Source organism: Salvelinus namaycush, chromosome 1 (assembly GCF_016432855.1).
Source record: "Salvelinus namaycush isolate Seneca chromosome 1, SaNama_1.0, whole genome shotgun sequence".
Taxonomy (NCBI): Eukaryota; Metazoa; Chordata; class Actinopteri; order Salmoniformes; family Salmonidae; genus Salvelinus; species Salvelinus namaycush.
Window position 1 is genome coordinate 9,046,072 of NC_052307.1, and position 18,225 is coordinate 9,064,296.

General features: G+C 45.2%; 1 protein-coding gene across 1 annotated transcript in view; it reads left to right on the forward strand.

Moving 5' to 3' along the window:
* LOC120045108 (dmX-like protein 1) overlaps positions 1-18,225 on the forward strand; it is a 63,516-nt gene that overhangs the window by 42,891 nt on the left and 2,400 nt on the right. Inside the window, exons 31-44 of the mRNA XM_038990034.1 lie at positions 1,123-1,274; positions 1,374-1,459; positions 1,685-1,886; positions 3,684-3,801; positions 4,162-4,224; positions 10,199-10,285; positions 11,381-11,502; positions 11,757-11,895; positions 12,020-12,080; positions 12,309-12,436; positions 12,730-12,807; positions 13,388-13,479; positions 13,624-13,676; positions 18,003-18,220. Of these exons, the coding sequence (XP_038845962.1) occupies positions 1,123-1,274; positions 1,374-1,459; positions 1,685-1,886; positions 3,684-3,801; positions 4,162-4,224; positions 10,199-10,285; positions 11,381-11,502; positions 11,757-11,895; positions 12,020-12,080; positions 12,309-12,436; positions 12,730-12,807; positions 13,388-13,479; positions 13,624-13,676; positions 18,003-18,220 (1,599 nt within the window). The remainder of the gene's footprint in view (positions 1-1,122; positions 1,275-1,373; positions 1,460-1,684; positions 1,887-3,683; positions 3,802-4,161; positions 4,225-10,198; positions 10,286-11,380; positions 11,503-11,756; positions 11,896-12,019; positions 12,081-12,308; positions 12,437-12,729; positions 12,808-13,387; positions 13,480-13,623; positions 13,677-18,002; positions 18,221-18,225) is intronic.

Consider the following 18,225-nt stretch of genomic DNA (forward strand, 5'->3'; position numbering starts at 1 on the left):
ACCGCTCAGGAAGGAGATGCGTTCTGTCTCCTAGAGATGAACGTACTTTGGTGCGAAAAGTGAAAATCAATCCCAGAAAAACAGCAAAGGACCGTGTGAAGATGCTGGAGGAAACGGGTACAAAAGTATCTATATCCACAGTAAAACGAGTCCTATATCGACATAACCTGAAAGGCCGTTCAGCAAGGAAGAAGCCACTGCTCCAAAACCGCCATATAAAAAGCCAGACTATGGTTTGCAACTGCACATGGTGACAAAGATCGTACTTTTTGGAGAAATGTCCTCTGGTCTGATGAAACAAAAATAGAACTGTTTGGCCATCATGACCATTGTTATGTTTGGAGGAAAATGGGAGAGGCTTGCAAGCTGAAGAACACCATCCCAACCGTGAAGCACGGGGGTGGCAGCATCATGTTGTGGGGGTGCATTGCTGCCGGAGGGACTGGTGCACTTCACAAAATAGATGGCATCATGAGGGAGGAAAATTATATGGATATATTGAAGCAACATCTCAAGACATCAGTCAGGAAGTTAAAGCTTGGTCACAAATGAGTCTTCCAAATGGACAATGAACCCAAGCATACTTCCAAAGTTGTGGCAAAATGGCTTAAGGACAACAAAGTCAAGTTTATTGGAGTGTCCATCACAAAGCCCAAACCTCAATCCTATAGAAAAAATTGTGGGCAGAACTGAAAAAGCGTGTGCGAGCAAGGAGGCCTACAAACCTGACTCAGTTACACCAGCTCTGTCAGGAGGAATGGGCCAGAATTCACCCAACTTATTGTGGGAAGCTTGTGGAAGGCTACCCAAAACATTTGATCCAAGTTAAACTATTTAAAGGCTATGCTTACTAACACTTATTGAGTACATGTAAACTTCTGACCCACTGGGAATGTGATGAAAGAAATAAAAGCTGAAATAAACATTCTCTCTACTATTATTCTGACATTTCACATTCTTAAAATAAAGTGGTGATCCTAACTGACCTAAAACCGGGAATGTTTACTAGGATTAAATGTCAGGAATTGTGAAAAACTGAGTTTAAATGTACTTGGCTAAGGTGTATGTAAACTTCTGACTTCAACTGTATGTGTGTGTTTATAGTGTTTTCTCCTCCCACAGCCTTTCCTCCCTCCGTCAGAGAGCAGGGTGGAGTACGACTCGGAGGAGAGCCAGGGCAGTCAGGACGAGGATGATGATGATGATGAAGACGAGTTTGGAGACTTTGACCCCAACTCTCCTAGCCGAGAACATTCCAATCCCAACTCCTACAGGTACAGTCGGTGGGCAGCAGTATCAAAGCAAATGGACGTTACTCTTGTCAGTGATGGTTGGACATAACAATGGTGATTTCTCTGTGTGTGTGTGTCCAGTTGGTGTCTGATGCGCCTGGCCATGGTCCAGCTGGTCCTAGGCAACCTGAAGTCATTCTACCCCATGGCAGGACATGACCTACTAGGTACCGTACACTAACGACAACTAGCCTACACAACCACTGGACTAATGTCTATTTGTGGAGACAATTTTAGTTGGAAGCATTAGGGCTTGTGAAGTCCAAACTAAGAGAGGGATTCTGTGATATTGAACTATACTCCCTTTTAGATAACTGCCTGCACTTTTTGTGAAGTCTCACGCCTCTGAATGTACTGTTGTTAATGTCACCTAGTGTTTGTGTCTCTCTAAGATCTACCTGTGGGCTCTCCTCTGTGTCACGCGGTGCTGAAGACCCTCCAGCGCTGGGAGCAGGTGTTGCTGAAGAGGCTGGAAATCTTCGGGGGGCCGCCCTCCAAGTACATCTCCACACACCCTCTGGACGAGACGGCTGCCTCGGGCCCCGCCATCCTCAGACACAAAGCCCTGTTTGAGCCCTCCAACACACCTTTCAGGTGAGCTCCAAACAGGAATTCTCTGTATATTGATATGTTTGCCATAACATTCTGTAAATCAGTGGTCACCAACCGGTCAATTGCATTCGACTGTTTGATCATCAAGGCGCATTCCTAGTCGATCATCAAGGCGCATTCCTAGTCGATCATCAAGGCGCATTCCTAGTCGATCATCAAGGCGCATTCCTAGTCGATCATCAAGGCGCATTCCTAGTCGATCATCAAGGCGCATTCCTAGTCGATCATCAAGGCGCATTCCTAGTCGATCATCAAGGCGCATTCCTAGTCGATCATCAAGGCGCATTCCTAGTCGATCATCAAGGCGCATTCCTAGTCGATCATCAAGGCGCATTCCTAGTCGATCATCAAGGCGCATTCCTAGTCGATCATCAAGGCGCATTCCTAGTCGATCATCAAGGCGCATTCCTAGTCGATCATCAAGGCGCATTCCTAGTCGATCATCAAGGCGCATTCCTAGTCGATCATCAAGGCATTTCTGTAGAAAAGCCAAAGATGCTGGTCCCCTGATCAGAGGTTACATGCCACGTCATCGAATGACAGATTACTATAACATATGATGTGGTTAGCTGATATGTAAAATACCTGTCCAGGTGTTATAAGATCTGGCAGGCATCAGCAACGCCTGGGCAGAGGAACACGCACAAAGCCTTGCGCGCTATTTTTTTTTGTTCTATTCGTCTTGCGAGATTGATGGTAGGTGCACTTGATTCAGAGGCCCTCCGCGCTAGGTAGGCGAAGTTTTCCCATTTTGAACAATTTCATTTGTCTAAAGGGACAAACTCTGCCTACCAGATGGACCAGGAGAGCTAAATCAAGTGCGCCTACTGTTCTGGCCAGTCGGATAGCTCAAAATACCATGCCTACAGCTTTCACGACCCAACAGTAGAGTTTGATACTAGCTTACGTGAGATCTCATAACTTTTAAAACCATGACCAGAGAGAGACTGTCAAACAATACAGCAAAGAGCTGCTGTTTTTATGAGTGACTTCATGTTTACGTTTTTTATTCAACACTGTTAACACTGTTTTTACAAAACATAAAACGTGTTTCTCGCTACTTCCAATCACGCTACAACCAGCGCTGCAGCTGCAGTACATGAGTAGCCAAGTGTATCGATAGGCCAGAATTTGTATTATTAGCAGCTCGTCGTGTATATTTTAATATCAAGGGATATTTCACTTTCTCTGATCATAGGAACAACATGAATTTGTGCATGAGACAGAAATAATGTGGTGTGTCTCAAGTTGGGCCGTCAGGTGGAAGACAGTGTCTCCTCTCTCTGGTCAGTTTCACCAGAGAAAAAGAGAGGACAGTGAGAGATGGACCCTCTGCTTCTCTCTCTCACCACAGAGACTGACTATCAGTCCAGTAATTATTTCAATTTATTCTCAGCTGTGCCTCCCAACTGATACAACAAATGATCTAATTTGTTATAAAAGATTGAGTTTTAAAATATAATATGGTCTGAGAAGAACAATATTGGCAGGCCAAGCATAGTCAATATGCTGTGATAATTTATCAGTCCTACTGCACAAAACTTTCCTACAGAACTGTTTTTATTAAGTTAATGTTGCATATGCGCATTACAAGTCCTTTTTTAAAGTGTCAGATCTAGGCTTGCTTTTTGACATCGAAAGTGATCTTGACTCCGAAAAGGTTAGTGACCACTGCTGTAAATGTAGGTTTTCGGTACACTCTGATATGATCCACACAACGTCATAAATGCCTTTTTGTAAGTGAGCTGTATAACCGAGGGGAGTATTGTGTGGCTACAGGTCCAGTCACCACTCTGCCCTGCCTGTGAAGAGGCTGTGGCAGTACCTGGTCAAACAGGAAGAGGTGCAGGAAACGTTCATCCGCAATATTTTCACCAAGAAACGAGACCAAAACGAGGTAGCTACCGCTCCACTTCACCCACCCACAGCATGCAGACAGCTGAGCAGTCTGAGCACTGACACATTGCATACTGTCACTAAATAACATCTCCCATTTGAATAATACCTAAAACATAATTTCTAGTCCCAGAGAGAGTCATTAACTTTTTCTATCCCTGTTGACACATTTGTGCTTTTGTTTTGCATGGTTCCTGTACTTATATCCTAATTGCCTTTTACTTTATGGATTTCTGGTGAATAATATTGTTCTTAAACTCTGATAATTAACCGTCTAATTCTAGATTGTGTTTCCTGTTGACTCTGCATGATTCATCACATTGTTTTGTCTGATGTCTTGGGGGCTTCTCAAATAATTAAGTCGGTTGAGGACCACAATGAAAATGACAAATGTTCAGGGATGGAGGAGCCTAGCTGTAACCAGGTACTGCTTTGGATAATTTTGGTGGTGGGGATTTATGGGTTGTAATTATCATGTTCATTGACCAGTAAAATCATTTGGTTTTTTCCCCTGTTTTTAATTGACACCTGTGTTTTACGCTGGGAAAATGTCATCTATTTCCGCGTCCACTTCCATGTCCGCGTTTTCTGTTTTTAACTGGACTTCAAGATTATATCATGGAATTCATAAAAACATGGTCATAGTTTTGATATCTTCACTATTATTCTACAATGTAGAAAATACCAGTCAAACATTTGGACACACCTACTCATTCAAGGGTTTTTCTTTATTTTTACTATTTTCTACATTGTAGAATAGTAGTGACGATATCAGAACTATGAAATAACACATATGGACTCATGGAGTAACCAAAAAAGTGTTAAATCAAAATATATTTTATATAGCCACCCTTTGCCTTGGACAGCTTTGCACACTCTAGGCACACTCAACCAGCTTCACCTGGAATGCTTGAAGGAGTTCCCTCAAATGTTAAGCACTTCTTGGCTGCTTTGCCTTCATTCAGCTATCCAACTCATCCCAAACCATCTCAATTGGGTTGAGGTAGGGTGATTGTGTAGGCCAAGTCATCTGATGCAGCACTCCATCACTCTCCTTCTTGGTCAAATAGCCCTTACACAGTCTGGAGGTGTGTGGGGTCATTGTCCTGTTGAAAAACAAATGATAGTCCCACTAAGCGCAAACCAGATGGGATGGCGTATAGCTGCAGGATGCTGTGGTAGCCATGCTGGTTAAGTGTGCCTTGAATTCTAAATAAATCAGACAGTGTCACCAGCAAAGCACCATCACACCTCCTCCTCCATGCTTCACGGTGGGAACCACACATGCAGAGATCATCTGTTCACCTACACTGTGTCTCACAAAGACACGGTGGTTGGAACCAAAAATCTCAAATTTGGACTCATCAGACCAAAGGACAGATTTCCACCGGTCTAATATCCATTGCTCGTGTTTCTTGGCCCAAGCAAGTCTCTTCTTCTAATTGGTGTCTTTTAGTAGTGGTTTCTTTGCAGCAATTCGACCATGAAGGCCTGATTCATGCAGACTCCTCTGAACAGTTGATGTTGAGATGTGTTGAACTCTGTGAAGCATTTATTTGGGCTGCAATTTCTGAGGCTGGTAACTCTAATGAACTTATCCTCTGCAGCAGAGATAATTCTGGATCTTCCTTTCCTGTGGTGGTCCTCATGAGCCAGTTTCATCATAACGCTTGATGGTTTTTGTGACTGCAAATTTTCCGCATTGATTGACCTTGATGTCTTAAAGTAATGATGGACTGTTTCTCTTTGCTTATTTAATATGTTCTCGCCATAATATGGACTTGGTCTTTTACCGAATAGGGCTATCTTCTGTATACCAACCCTACCTTGTCACAACTCAACTGATTGGCTCAAACACATTAAGAAGGAAAGAAATTCCACAAATTAACTTTTAAAAAGGCACACCTGTTAATTGAAATGCATTCCAGGTGACTACCTCATGAAGCTTGTTGAGAGGATGCAAAGAGTGTGCAAAGCTGTCAATGCAAAGGGTGGCTACTTTAAAGAATCTTAAATCAATCAAAATATAATTTGTATTTAACACTTTTTTTGGTTACTACATGATTCCATATGTGTTATTTCATATTGTTGATGTATTTACTATTATTCTACAATGTAGAAAATAGTACAAATAAAGAGAAACCCATGAGTTGGTGTGTCAACTTTTGACTGGCACTTTATTTATTTATATGTATGTATGTAAACTTAGCAAAAAAAGAAACGTCCTCTCACTGTCAAATGCGTTTATTTTCAGCAAACTTAACATGTGTAAGTATTTGTATGAACATAAGATTCAACAACTGAGACATAAACTGAACAAGTTCCACAGACATGTGACTAACAGAAATGGAATAATGTGTTCCTGAAAAAACGTATCAAAAGCAACAGTCAGTATCTGGTGTGGCCACCAGCTGCATTAAGTACTGCAGTGCATCTCCTCCTCATGGACTGCACCAGATTTGCCAGTTCTTGCTGTGAGATGTTACCCCATTCTTCCACAAGGCACCTGCAAGTTCCCGGACATTTCTGGGGGGAATGGCCCAAGACCTCACCCTCTGATCCAACAGGTCCCAGACGTGCTCAATGGGATTCAGATCCGGGCTCTTCGCTGGCCATGGCAGAACACTGACATTCCTGTCTTGCAGGAAATCACCCACAGAACGAGCAGTATGGCATTGTCATGCTGGAGGGTCATGTCAGGATGAGCCTGCAGGAAGAGTACCACATGAGGGAGGAGGATGTCTTCCCTGTAACGCACAGCGTTGAGACTGCCTGCAATGACAACAAGCTCAGTCCGATGACGCTGTGACACACCGCCCCAGACCATGACAGACCCTCCACCTCCAAATCGATCCAGAGTACAGGCCTCGGTGTAACGCTCATTCCTTCGACGATAAACGAGAATCCGACCATCACCCCTGGTGAGACAAAACCGCGACTCGTCAGTGATGAGCACTTTTTGCCAGTCCTGTCTGGTCCAGCGACGATGGGTTTGTGCCCATAGGCAACGTTGTTGCCGGTGATGTCTGGTGAGGACCTGCCTTACAACAGGCCTACAAGCCCTCAGTCCAGCCTCTCTCAGCCTATTGCGGACAGTCTGAGCACTGATGGAGGGATTGTGCGTTCCTGGTGTAACTCAGGCAGTTGTTGTTGCCATCCTGTACCTGTCCCGCAGGTGTGATGTTCGGATGTACCGCTCCTGTGCAGGTGTTGTTACACATGGTCTGCCACTGCAAGGACGATCAGCTGTCCATCCTGTCTCCCTGTAGCGCTGTCTTAGGCGTCTCACAGTACGGACATTGCAATTTATTGCCCTGGCCACAGCTGCATTCCTCATGCCTCCTTGCAGCATGCCTAAGGCACATTCACGCAGGGACCCTGGGCATCTTTCTTTTGTTGTTTTCCAGAGTCAGTAGAAAGGCCTCTATAGTTCATAAGTGTGACCTTAATTGCCTACCGTCTGTAAGCTGTTGGTGTCTTAACGACCGTTCCACATGTGCATGTTCATTAATTGTTTATGGTTCATTGAACAAGCATGGGAAACAGTGTTTAAACCCTTTACAATGAAGATCTGTGAAGTTATTTGGATTTTTACGAATTATCTTTGAAAGACAGGGTCCTGAAAAAGGAACGTTTCTTTTTTTGCTGAGTTTATGTATCACTCACTTACACACACACACACACACACATACACACACACACATACACATACACAGTGCCTTCTGAAAGTATTCAGACCCATTGACTTTTTACTCATTGTAAGTTACAGCCTTATTCTAAAATTGATTACATGTTTTATTTATTTTTATCAATCTACACACAATACTCCACAAGGGCAAAGCAAAAACAGGTTTTTAGAATTTATTACAAATAAAAAAACTATCACATTTACATAACTATTCAGACCCTTTACTCAGTACTTTGTTTGGCAGTGATTACGGCCTCAAGTCATCTTGGGTATGACGCTACTAGGTTTCCACACCTGTATTTGGGGACTTAATCCCATTCCTCTCTGCAGAGCCTCTCAAGCTCTGTCAGGTTGGATGGGGAGCGTCACTGAACAGCTATTTTCAGGTCTCTCCAGAGATGTTCAAGTCCGGCCTCTGGCTGGGCCACTCAAAGACATTCAGAGACTTGTCCCGAAGCCACAACTGCCTTATCTTTGCTGTGTGCTTAGGGTCGTTATTCTGTTGGAAGGTGAACCTTGGCTCCAGTCTGAGGTCCAGAGCGCTCTAGAGCAGGTTTTCATCAAGGATCTCTCTGTACTTTGCTCCGTTCATCTTTGCCTCAATCCTGACTAGTGTCACTGCCGCTGAAAAACATCCCCACTGCATGATGCTGCCTGCATGATGCTGCCTGAGGAGTGGCTTCCGTCTGGCCACTCTACCATAAAGGCCTGATTGGTGGAGTGCTGCAAAGATGGTTGTCCTGGAAGGTTCTCCCATCTCCACAGAGAAACTCTAGAGCTCTGTCAGAGTGACCATCGGGTTAAAACAAAAATAATAATTACATTTAACCATCATATAACTAGGCAAGTTAAGGACAAATTCTTATTTACAATGACGGCCTACCCCGGCCAAACCTGGACAACGCTGGATCTATTGGCACCACCCTATGGGACTCCCAATCATGGCCAGATGTGATACAGCCTGGATTCTAACCAGGGACTGTAGTGACACCTCTAGCACTGAGATGCAGTGCCTTAGACCGCTGCGCTACTTGGTCACCTACCTTACCAACGCCCTTCTCCCCCGATTGCGCAGTTTTCCTAGAGCTGGCCGCCCAGTCAGAGTCTTGGTGGTTTAAGAATGATGGAGGCCACTGTGTTCTTGGGGACCTTTTAATGCGGCAGACATTTTTTGGTATCCTTCCCCAGATCTGTGCCTCGACACAATCCTGTCTCGGAGCGCTACAGACAATTCCTTCGACCTCATGGCTTGGTTTTTGCTCTGACATGCACTGTCAACTGTGGGACCTTATATAGGCAGGTGTGTGCATTTCAAACTTTCTTATGTACATGTAATATTTTATTTTTAATACATTTGCAAACATTTCTAAACAGTTTTTTACTTTGTCATTATGGGGTATTGTGTGTAGATTGATGAGGAAAAAACAATTTAATACATTTTAGAATAAGGCTGTAACATAACAAAATGTGGAAAAAGTCTAGGGGTCTGAATACTTTCCAGATGCATTGTATATCAAATTAGATTAGTGAATTAATTTACTTCAACCTAATGCATTTTATGAAGGTTTTACATTGCATTTTGTGCATTTTGCACTTGAAGTCCATTTAAAAAACGGAACAAATAAAATACGGAAGTGAATGTCACTTTCCCAGCGCATTATTCATTTGGCAAATTTCCCAAGTTGTTTGAAATAATTGAACCAATTAGTTAAGCAATTTGGCTCATTTCAAAAAGCTGCATTGGTTTTATTGAAATCTTGTTAGCATGAGCTCACGAGTTGAATCACAAATGCATGTGCATTGCTTTCATTAGGCAATCTGAGATTTGTATGAATTTTGTAATGGACAGCTTCATAAAGAATCAAACAATGTTTATACTGTCATGGTATAGAGCTACATGAAGGACATTGCCATGCTTTTATCTGAATGTTATACAGTAGACTAGATCTAAGACAACATTCACTATATATACGGTCTTGAGGGTATATGGTGTGATTTTACTTAATAGAACCATAAATAACACTTTCAGAATTATTGAACGGTAAAATAATGACAAAATGCATGCTCTGTGATAAAGTCTTTTCCTAGTCTATACAGTGATTAGGTTGCAATAGTTTGTCATTAACTAATTCCACAGAATGTGCAGAGGAGAATAAGACTGTCATTAAGTACAATAGGTTCTGATTAGCAGGCCCAGAGTGTCACGTTGAATGTTCGTCAGGTTAAGATTAAGTACTATGTGAAAATGGCAAGTCACCATATTTAGATTTCATAGTCAAGCCGAACACTCTCTGAGAGGAAATGTGGTATTTACCATTTAAATAATTGTGATGTAGAATGTAATTCAACCTAATGTTCTGTGAAAGCCTCCGTTCGGCATCTCGTGTCAATACACCCCTTTTATATTATACAATAAGACGCCCATCGCAGTGGGTTGTGCTGAGCCTCATGTGCTGAGTATTGTCTCTAGAGGTTGAAAATGGCACTAATCCTGATAACTGTGGGTTCTTGATGCTCTAGTCTCCCACCCTGTAGCCCTGAGGCAAGGCTCTGTTAGAGATACACACCCTCCTACTGCAGACAGGCATGCGTCGTCCATTCATCTCCCACCACTTCCTTTAGGTCACACTGAAATGATTCAGACGGGCAGAGACTGTATAATGATTCAGACATGCAGAGACTGTGTAATGATTCATGCGTTGCTCTACAGAGCGAGGCAGATCTGGGCTACCCAGGAGGCAAGGCCCGGATCATCCACAAGGACTCGGACATCATTACCGCCTTCGCCATCAACAAGGTACTACGCATGTTCTCCACAGGAGACGTCTGTTCTAAACATGTTCTCCACAGGAGACGTCTGTTCTACGCATGTTCTCCACAGGAGACGTCTGTTCTAAACATGTTCTCCACAGGAGACGTCTGTTCTACGCATGTTCTCCACAGGAGACGTCTGTTCTAAACATGTTCTCCACAGGAGACGTCTGTTCTAAACATGTTCTCCACAGGAGACGTCTGTTCTACGCATGTTCTCCACAGGAGACGTCTGTTCTAAGCATGTTCTCCGCAGGAGACGTCTGTTCTAAACATGTTCTCCGCAGGAGACGTCTGTTCTAAACATGTTCTCCGCAGGAGACGTCTGTTCTAAACATGTTCTCCGCAGGAGACGTCTGTTCTAAACATGTTCTCCGCAGGAGACGTCTGTTCTAAACATGTTCTCCGCAGGAGACGTCTGTTCTAAACATGTTCTCCGCAGGAGACGTCTGTTCTAAACATGTTCTCCGCAGGAGACGTCTGTTCTAAACATGTTCTCCGCAGGAGACGTCTGTTCTAAACATGTTCTCCGCAGGAGACGTCTGTTCTAAACATGTTCTCCGCAGGAGACGTCTGTTCTAAACATGTTCTCCGCAGGAGACGTCTGTTCTAAACATGTTCTCCGCAGGAGACGTCTGTTCTAAACATGTTCTCCGCAGGAGACGTCTGTTCTAAACATGTTCTCCGCAGGAGACGTCTGTTCTAAACATGTTCTCCGCAGGAGACGTCTGTTCTAAACATGTTCTCCGCAGGAGACGTCTGTTCTAAACATGTTCTCCGCAGGAGACGTCTGTTCTAAACATGTTCTCCGCAGGAGACGTCTGTTCTAAACATGTTCTCCGCAGGAGACGTCTGTTCTAAACATGTTCTCCGCAGGAGACGTCTGTTCTACGCATGTTCTCCGCAGGAGACGTCTGTTCTACGCATGTTCTCCGCAGGAGACGTCTGTTCTCATCTGCGTCGTTATGTTAGACTAGCAAGGTGTCACATTGGCTCAATAGGCTGTGTGAAGTGGAAGGACTGATTTGGATTTCTATCTATTCTCTCTCGCTCCTCTTTCTCTATTCTCTCTGTGTCCCAGGCTAATCGGAACTGCTTAGTCATGGCCTCCACTCATGACATCCAGGAGCTGGACGTGTCCTCCATCTTGGCCACTCAGATTCTGACGTGGATCGACGACGATACCGAGGCCGAGGCCAAAGGGTGAGCCCGGATCTCAATTACCCAAACAAGAAAATAGTGTCTTCTGGAGTTGTGTAGGAACTTTGAGTGTCCCTCTGTGTCCCTACCTGTGATTTGGCTGCTGAATACCTCCTATTGACCATATCAGAGATGTTCAGATTGGCAAGAAGTAAAAGCCTCAAGCTTAGCTCTTGGATGCAGTCAGCACTGTGTTAATACTGTTCTGTCTGGGAGTGTCCTCTCAAACTCTTCTCTCTCTCACACTCTCACACTAGTGATGACTTTCTGGTGATCCAGGCCCGGGATGACTTCAACACCCTCCACGGCACCACCCCCTACACCCACAGCAGCCTAGGGACGCCCATCAACATGCCCTGGCTCGGGGGCCTGCAGACGGGGAGAGGCGCTGCCGTGGTGAGACCGATAGAGCTTTTACTGCGGTTCCTTTTCTTTTTTTTGCCACTGATATTGAGCACAATGCAGTACATTCTACTAGCATGTCTTGTCGAGTATCTTGTCCTTTTATTTCCTGGTGTAGCTCATCAAAAGGAACATCAACAACGTGAGAAGGATGACCTCCCACCCAACCTTGCCTTACTGTAAGTAGATGTGACTTCTTTCCTGCTTCTATACAATGACTGAAACTGCCACACATGCTAGCTATGTGTGTACCATGTCTATTTTGTTTAGTCCTTGATGTTATCATCCTTACCTTGTGCTAATATTCCAAGAATATACACAAGGCCTTTTATTGTCAATACTACATTGGGATTGGAGAATCCTATTGTTGTGGTTTTGATTACCAAGTCCCTCCCTCCCTCCCTCAGACTTAACAGGAGCACAGGACGGAAGTGTCCGGATGTTTGAGTGGGGCCACTCTCAGCAGATCATCTGCTTCCGAAGTCCAGGCAATTCCAGAGTCACACGGATACGATTCAACCACCAAGGAAACAAGGTGACTACATTTTCCTTCCCTAATTGCGCCCTATTCCCCATTTCCCTTTATAGTGCACTACTTTTGACCAGGGCTCATAAGAATCTGGTCAAAAGTAGTGCACTGTTAAGTGAATAGGGTGCCACTTGGAACGCATGCTTAGTTTACATCAAATTATTCACCGAGTAACGTTTTCCCCGCCCAACTCAGTCCCTCAACAACATGGCTACTGCTGAGGAATGATGTAGTTGCTGGACATTACATTTACTCCCTATTTGAATTATCTTCCTAATATGGTCATCTCTTGGCTGTAGTTTGGTATCGTTGACGCTGACGGAGCCCTACGTCTATGGCAGACCAATACGACTGGGAACACCCCTAAACCCTACCTGGTAGGAACAAAGCACTCGTCTGTCTCTGTCTACATGTAACTGCCAAAATAAAGGAAACACTTGAGTAAATGAGAGAAACAAAGTATATTGAAAGCAGGTGCTTCAACACAGGTGTGGTTCCTGAGTTAATTAAGCAATTAACATCCCATCATGCTTAGGGTCATGTATAAAAATGATGGGCAGAATGACAAATCCCCCATCCACACGGCAAGGCTGGTCACTGAATGGTTTGATGAGCATAAAAACGATGTAAACCATATGCCATGGCCGTTTCAGTCACCAGATCTCAATCCAATTGAACTCTTATCGGAGACTGGAGCGGCGCCTGAGACAGCATTTTCCAACATAATTTGTTGCGGAAGAATGGTGTCTCAACCCTCCAATAGAGTTCCAGACATTTGTAGAATCTATCCCAAGATGCATTGAAGCTGTTCTGGCGGCTAGTGGTGGCCCAACGCCCTATTAAGATGCTGTATGTTGGTGTTTCCTTTATTTTGGCAGTTAGCTGTGCCTCCTACTGTCTGGTAGCGTTGTTGTTATTTGTTGTTGTTATTTACTGGTGATGCTCTTCCCTCCACAGACATTGCAGTGCCATAATAAGACGGCTCACGACTTTGTGTTCGTGGGCTCATCCTCCCTCATAGCCACAGCAGGGCTGTCAACAGACAACAGGTACACTTCGTAGCCCTGCTTCGTAGCCCTGCTACAGAGCCATGCGATCAAACCTCTCAATCACTTCACTGGGGAACAAATGGGCTGATGTTATAGAGTGCCTGTTTCAGTTTTTTTTGTTTGCGCTTTGTTTTGTCTCCATAGGAATGTGTGTCTTTGGGATACATTGGTGAATCCAATGAACAGTCTAGTGCACGGTGAGTCCTCCACAACACTATTAACAGTCTAGTGCACGGTGAGTCCTCCACAACACTATTAATAGTCTAGTGCACGGTGAGTCCTCCACAACACTATTAACAGTCTAGTGCACGGTGAGTCCTCCACAACACTATTAACAGTCTAGTGCACGGTGAGTCCTCCACAACACTATTAACAGTCTAGTGCACGGTGAGTCCTCCACAACACTATTAACAGTCTAGTGCACGGTGAGTCCTCCACAACACTATTAACAGTCTAGTGCACGGTGAGTCCTCCACAACACTATTAACAGTCTAGTGCACGGTGAGTCCTCCACAACACTATTAACAGTCTAGTGCACGGTGAGTCCTCCACAACACTATTAACAGTCTAGTGCACGGTGAGTCCTCCACAACACTATTAACAGTCTAGTGCACGGTGAGTCCTCCAACACTATTAACAGCCTAGTGCACGGTGAGTCCTCCACAACACTATTAACAGTCTAGTGCACGGTGAGTCCTCCAACACTATTAACAGTCTAGTGCACGGTGAGTCCTCCACAACACTATTAACAGTCTAGTGCACGGTGAGTCCTCCACAACACTATTAACAGTCTAGTGCACGGTGAGTCCTCCAACACTATTAACAGTCTAGTGCACGGTGAGTCCTCCAACACTATTAACAGTCTAGTGCACGGTGAGTCCTCCACAACACTATTAACAGTCTAGTGCACGGTGAGTCCTCCACAACACTATTAACAGTCTAGTGCACGGTGAGTCCTCCACAACACTATTAACAGTCTAGTGCACGGTGAGTCCTCCACAACACTATTAACAGTCTAGTGCACGGTGAGTCCTCCACAACACTATTAACAGCCTAGTGCACGGTGAGTCCTCCACAACACTATTAACAGTCTAGTGCACGGTGAGTCCTCCACAACACTATTAACAGTCTAGTGCACGGTGAGTCCTCCACAACACTATTAACAGTCTAGTGCACGGTGAGTCCTCCACAACACTATTAACAGTCTAGTGCACGGTGAGTCCTCCAACACTATTAACAGTCTAGTGCACGGTGAGTCCTCCACAACACTATTAACAGTCTAGTGCACGGTGAGTCCTCCACAACACTATTAACAGTCTAGTGCACGGTGAGTCCTCCACAACACTATTAACAGTCTAGTGCACGGTGAGTCCTCCACAACACTATTAACAGTCTAGTGCACGGTGAGTCCTCCACAACACTATTAACAGTCTAGTGCACGGTGAGTCCTCCACAACACTATTAACAGTCTAGTGCACGGTGAGTCCTCCACAACACTATTAACAGTCTAGTGCACGGTGAGTCCTCCACAACACTATTAACAGTCTAGTGCACGGTGAGTCCTCCACAACACTATTAACAGTCTAGTGCACGGTGAGTCCTCCACAACACTATTAACAGTCTAGTGCACGGTGAGTCCTCCACAACACTATTAACAGTCTAGTGCACGGTGAGTCCTCCACAACACTATTAACAGTCTAGTGCACGGTGAGTCCTCCACAACACTATTAAGTCTAGTGCACGGTGAGTCCTCCACAACACTATTAACAGTCTAGTGCACGGTGAGTCCTCCACAACACTATTAACAGTCTAGTGCACGGTGAGTCCTCCACAACACTATTAACAGTCTAGTGCACGGTGAGTCCTCCAACACTATTAACAGTCTAGTGCACGGTGAGTCCTCCACAACACTATTAACAGTCTAGTGCACGGTGAGTCCTCCACAACACTATTAACAGTCTAGTGCACGGTGAGTCCTCCAACACTATTAACAGTCTAGTGCACGGTGAGTCCTCCACAACACTATTAACAGTCTAGTGCACGGTGAGTCCTCCACAACACTATTAACAGTCTAGTGCACGGTGAGTCCTCCAACACTATTAACAGTCTAGTGCACGGTGAGTCCTCCACAACACTATTAACAGTCTAGTGCACGGTGAGTCCTCCACAACACTATTAACAGTCTAGTGCACGGTGAGTCCTCCACAACACTATTAACAGTCTAGTGCACGGTGAGTCCTCCAACACTATTAACAGTCTAGTGCACGGTGAGTCCTCCACAACACTATTAACAGTCTAGTGCACGGTGAGTCCTCCACAACACTATTAACAGTCTAGTGCACGGTGAGTCCTCCACAACACTATTAACAGTCTAGTGCACGGTGAGTCCTCCACAACACTATTAACAGTCTAGTGCACGGTGAGTCCTCCACAACACTATTAACAGTCTAGTGCACGGTGAGTCCTCCACAACACTATTAACAGTCTAGTGCACGGTGAGTCCTCCACAACACTATTAACAGTCTAGTGCACGGTGAGTCCTCCACAACACTATTAACAGCCTAGTGCACGGTGAGTCCTCCACAACACTATTAACAGCCTAGTGCACGGTGAGTCCTCCACAACACTATTAACAGTCTAGTGCACGGTGAGTCCTCCACAACACTATTAACAGTCTAGTGCACGGTGAGTCCTCCACAACACTATTAACAGTCTAGTGCACGGTGAGTCCTCCACAACACTATTAACAGTCTAGTGCACGGTGAGTCCTCCAACACTATTAACAGCCTAGTGCACGGTGAGTCCTCCACAACACTATTAACAGTCTAGTGCACGGTGAGTCCTCCACAACACTATTAACAGTCTAGTGCACGGTGAGTCCTCCACAACACTATTAACAGTCTAGTGCACGGTGAGTCCTCCACAACACTATTAACAGTCTAGTGCACGGTGAGTCCTCCACAACACTATTAACAGTCTAGTGCACGGTGAGTCCTCCACAACACTATTAACAGTCTAGTGCACGGTGAGTCCTCCACAACACTATTAACAGTCTAGTGCACGGTGAGTCCTCCACAACACTATTAACAGTCTAGTGCACGGTGAGTCCTCCACAACACTATTAACAGTCTAGTGCACGGTGAGTCCTCCACAACACTATTAACAGTCTAGTGCACGGTGAGTCCTCCACAACACTATTAACAGTCTAGTGCACGGTGAGTCCTCCAACACTATTAACAGCCTAGTGCACGGTGAGTCCTCCACAACACTATTAACAGTCTAGTGCACGGTGAGTCCTCCAACACTATTAACAGCCTAGTGCACGGAGAGTCCTCCACAACACTATTAACAGTCTAGTGCACGGTGAGTCCTCCAACACTATTAACAGTCTAGTGCACGGTGAGTCCTCCACAACACTATTAACAGTCTAGTGCACGGTGAGTCCTCCAACACTATTAACAGCCTAGTGCACGGTGAGTCCTCCACAACACTATTAACAGTCTAGTGCACGGTGAGTCCTCCAACACTATTAACAGTCTAGTGCACGGTGAGTCCTCCAACACTATTAACAGCCTAGTGCACGGTGAGTCCTCCACAACACTATTAACAGTCTAGTGCACGGTGAGTCCTCCAACACTATTAACAGTCTAGTGCACGGTGAGTCCTCCACAACACTATTAACAGTCTAGTGCACGGTGAGTCCTCCACAACACTATTAACAGTCTAGTGCACGGTGAGTCCTCCACAACACTATTAACAGTCTAGTGCACGGTGAGTCCTCCACAACACTATTAACAGTCTAGTGCACGGTGAGTCCTCCAACACTATTAACAGCCTAGTGCACGGTGAGTCCTCCACAACACTATTAACAGTCTAGTGCACGGTGAGTCCTCCAACACTATTAACAGTCTAGTGCACGGTGAGTCCTCCACAACACTATTAACAGTCTAGTGCACGGTGAGTCCTCCACAACACTATTAACAGTCTAGTGCACGGTGAGTCCTCCACAACACTATTAACAGTCTAGTGCACGGTGAGTCCTCCACAACACTATTAACAGTCTAGTGCACGGTGAGTCCTCCACAACACTATTAACAGTCTAGTGCACGGTGAGTCCTCCACAACACTATTAACAGCCTAGTGCACGGTGAGTCCTCCACAACACTATTAACAGTCTAGTGCACGGTGAGTCCTCCACAACACTATTAACAGTCTAGTGCACGGTGAGTCCTCCACAACACTATTAACAGCCTAGTGCACGGTGAGTCCTCCACAACACTATTAACAGTCTAGTGCACGGTGAGTCCTCCACAACACTATTAACAGCCTAGTGCACGGTGAGTCCTCCAACACTATTAACAGTCTAGTGCACGGTGAGTCCTCCAACACTATTAACAGTCTAGTGCACGGTGAGTCCTCCAACACTGGCTCTTTCTATTGTAGCCAGTACATCATCAACAATAAGACAGAGTGGCCAAGTTAGCTACTTTTAAGTTGTTCCTATTTTGCCCCTCTCTCTGCAGCCTTTAGTTGTCATGAGTCGGGGGCCACGGTGCTGTCGCTGGCCCCCAGGCAGCAGCTGCTGATAACAGGTGGCAGGAAGGGCTGGATCAGCGTGCTGGAGCTCCCCCACAGGCACCAGCGCCAGAGCTTCCAGGCCCACGACTCCCCCGTCAAGGCGCTGGCTGTGGACCCCACCGAGGACAGCTTCATCAGCGGTTCTGCCGAGGGCAACATCAAGGTGCC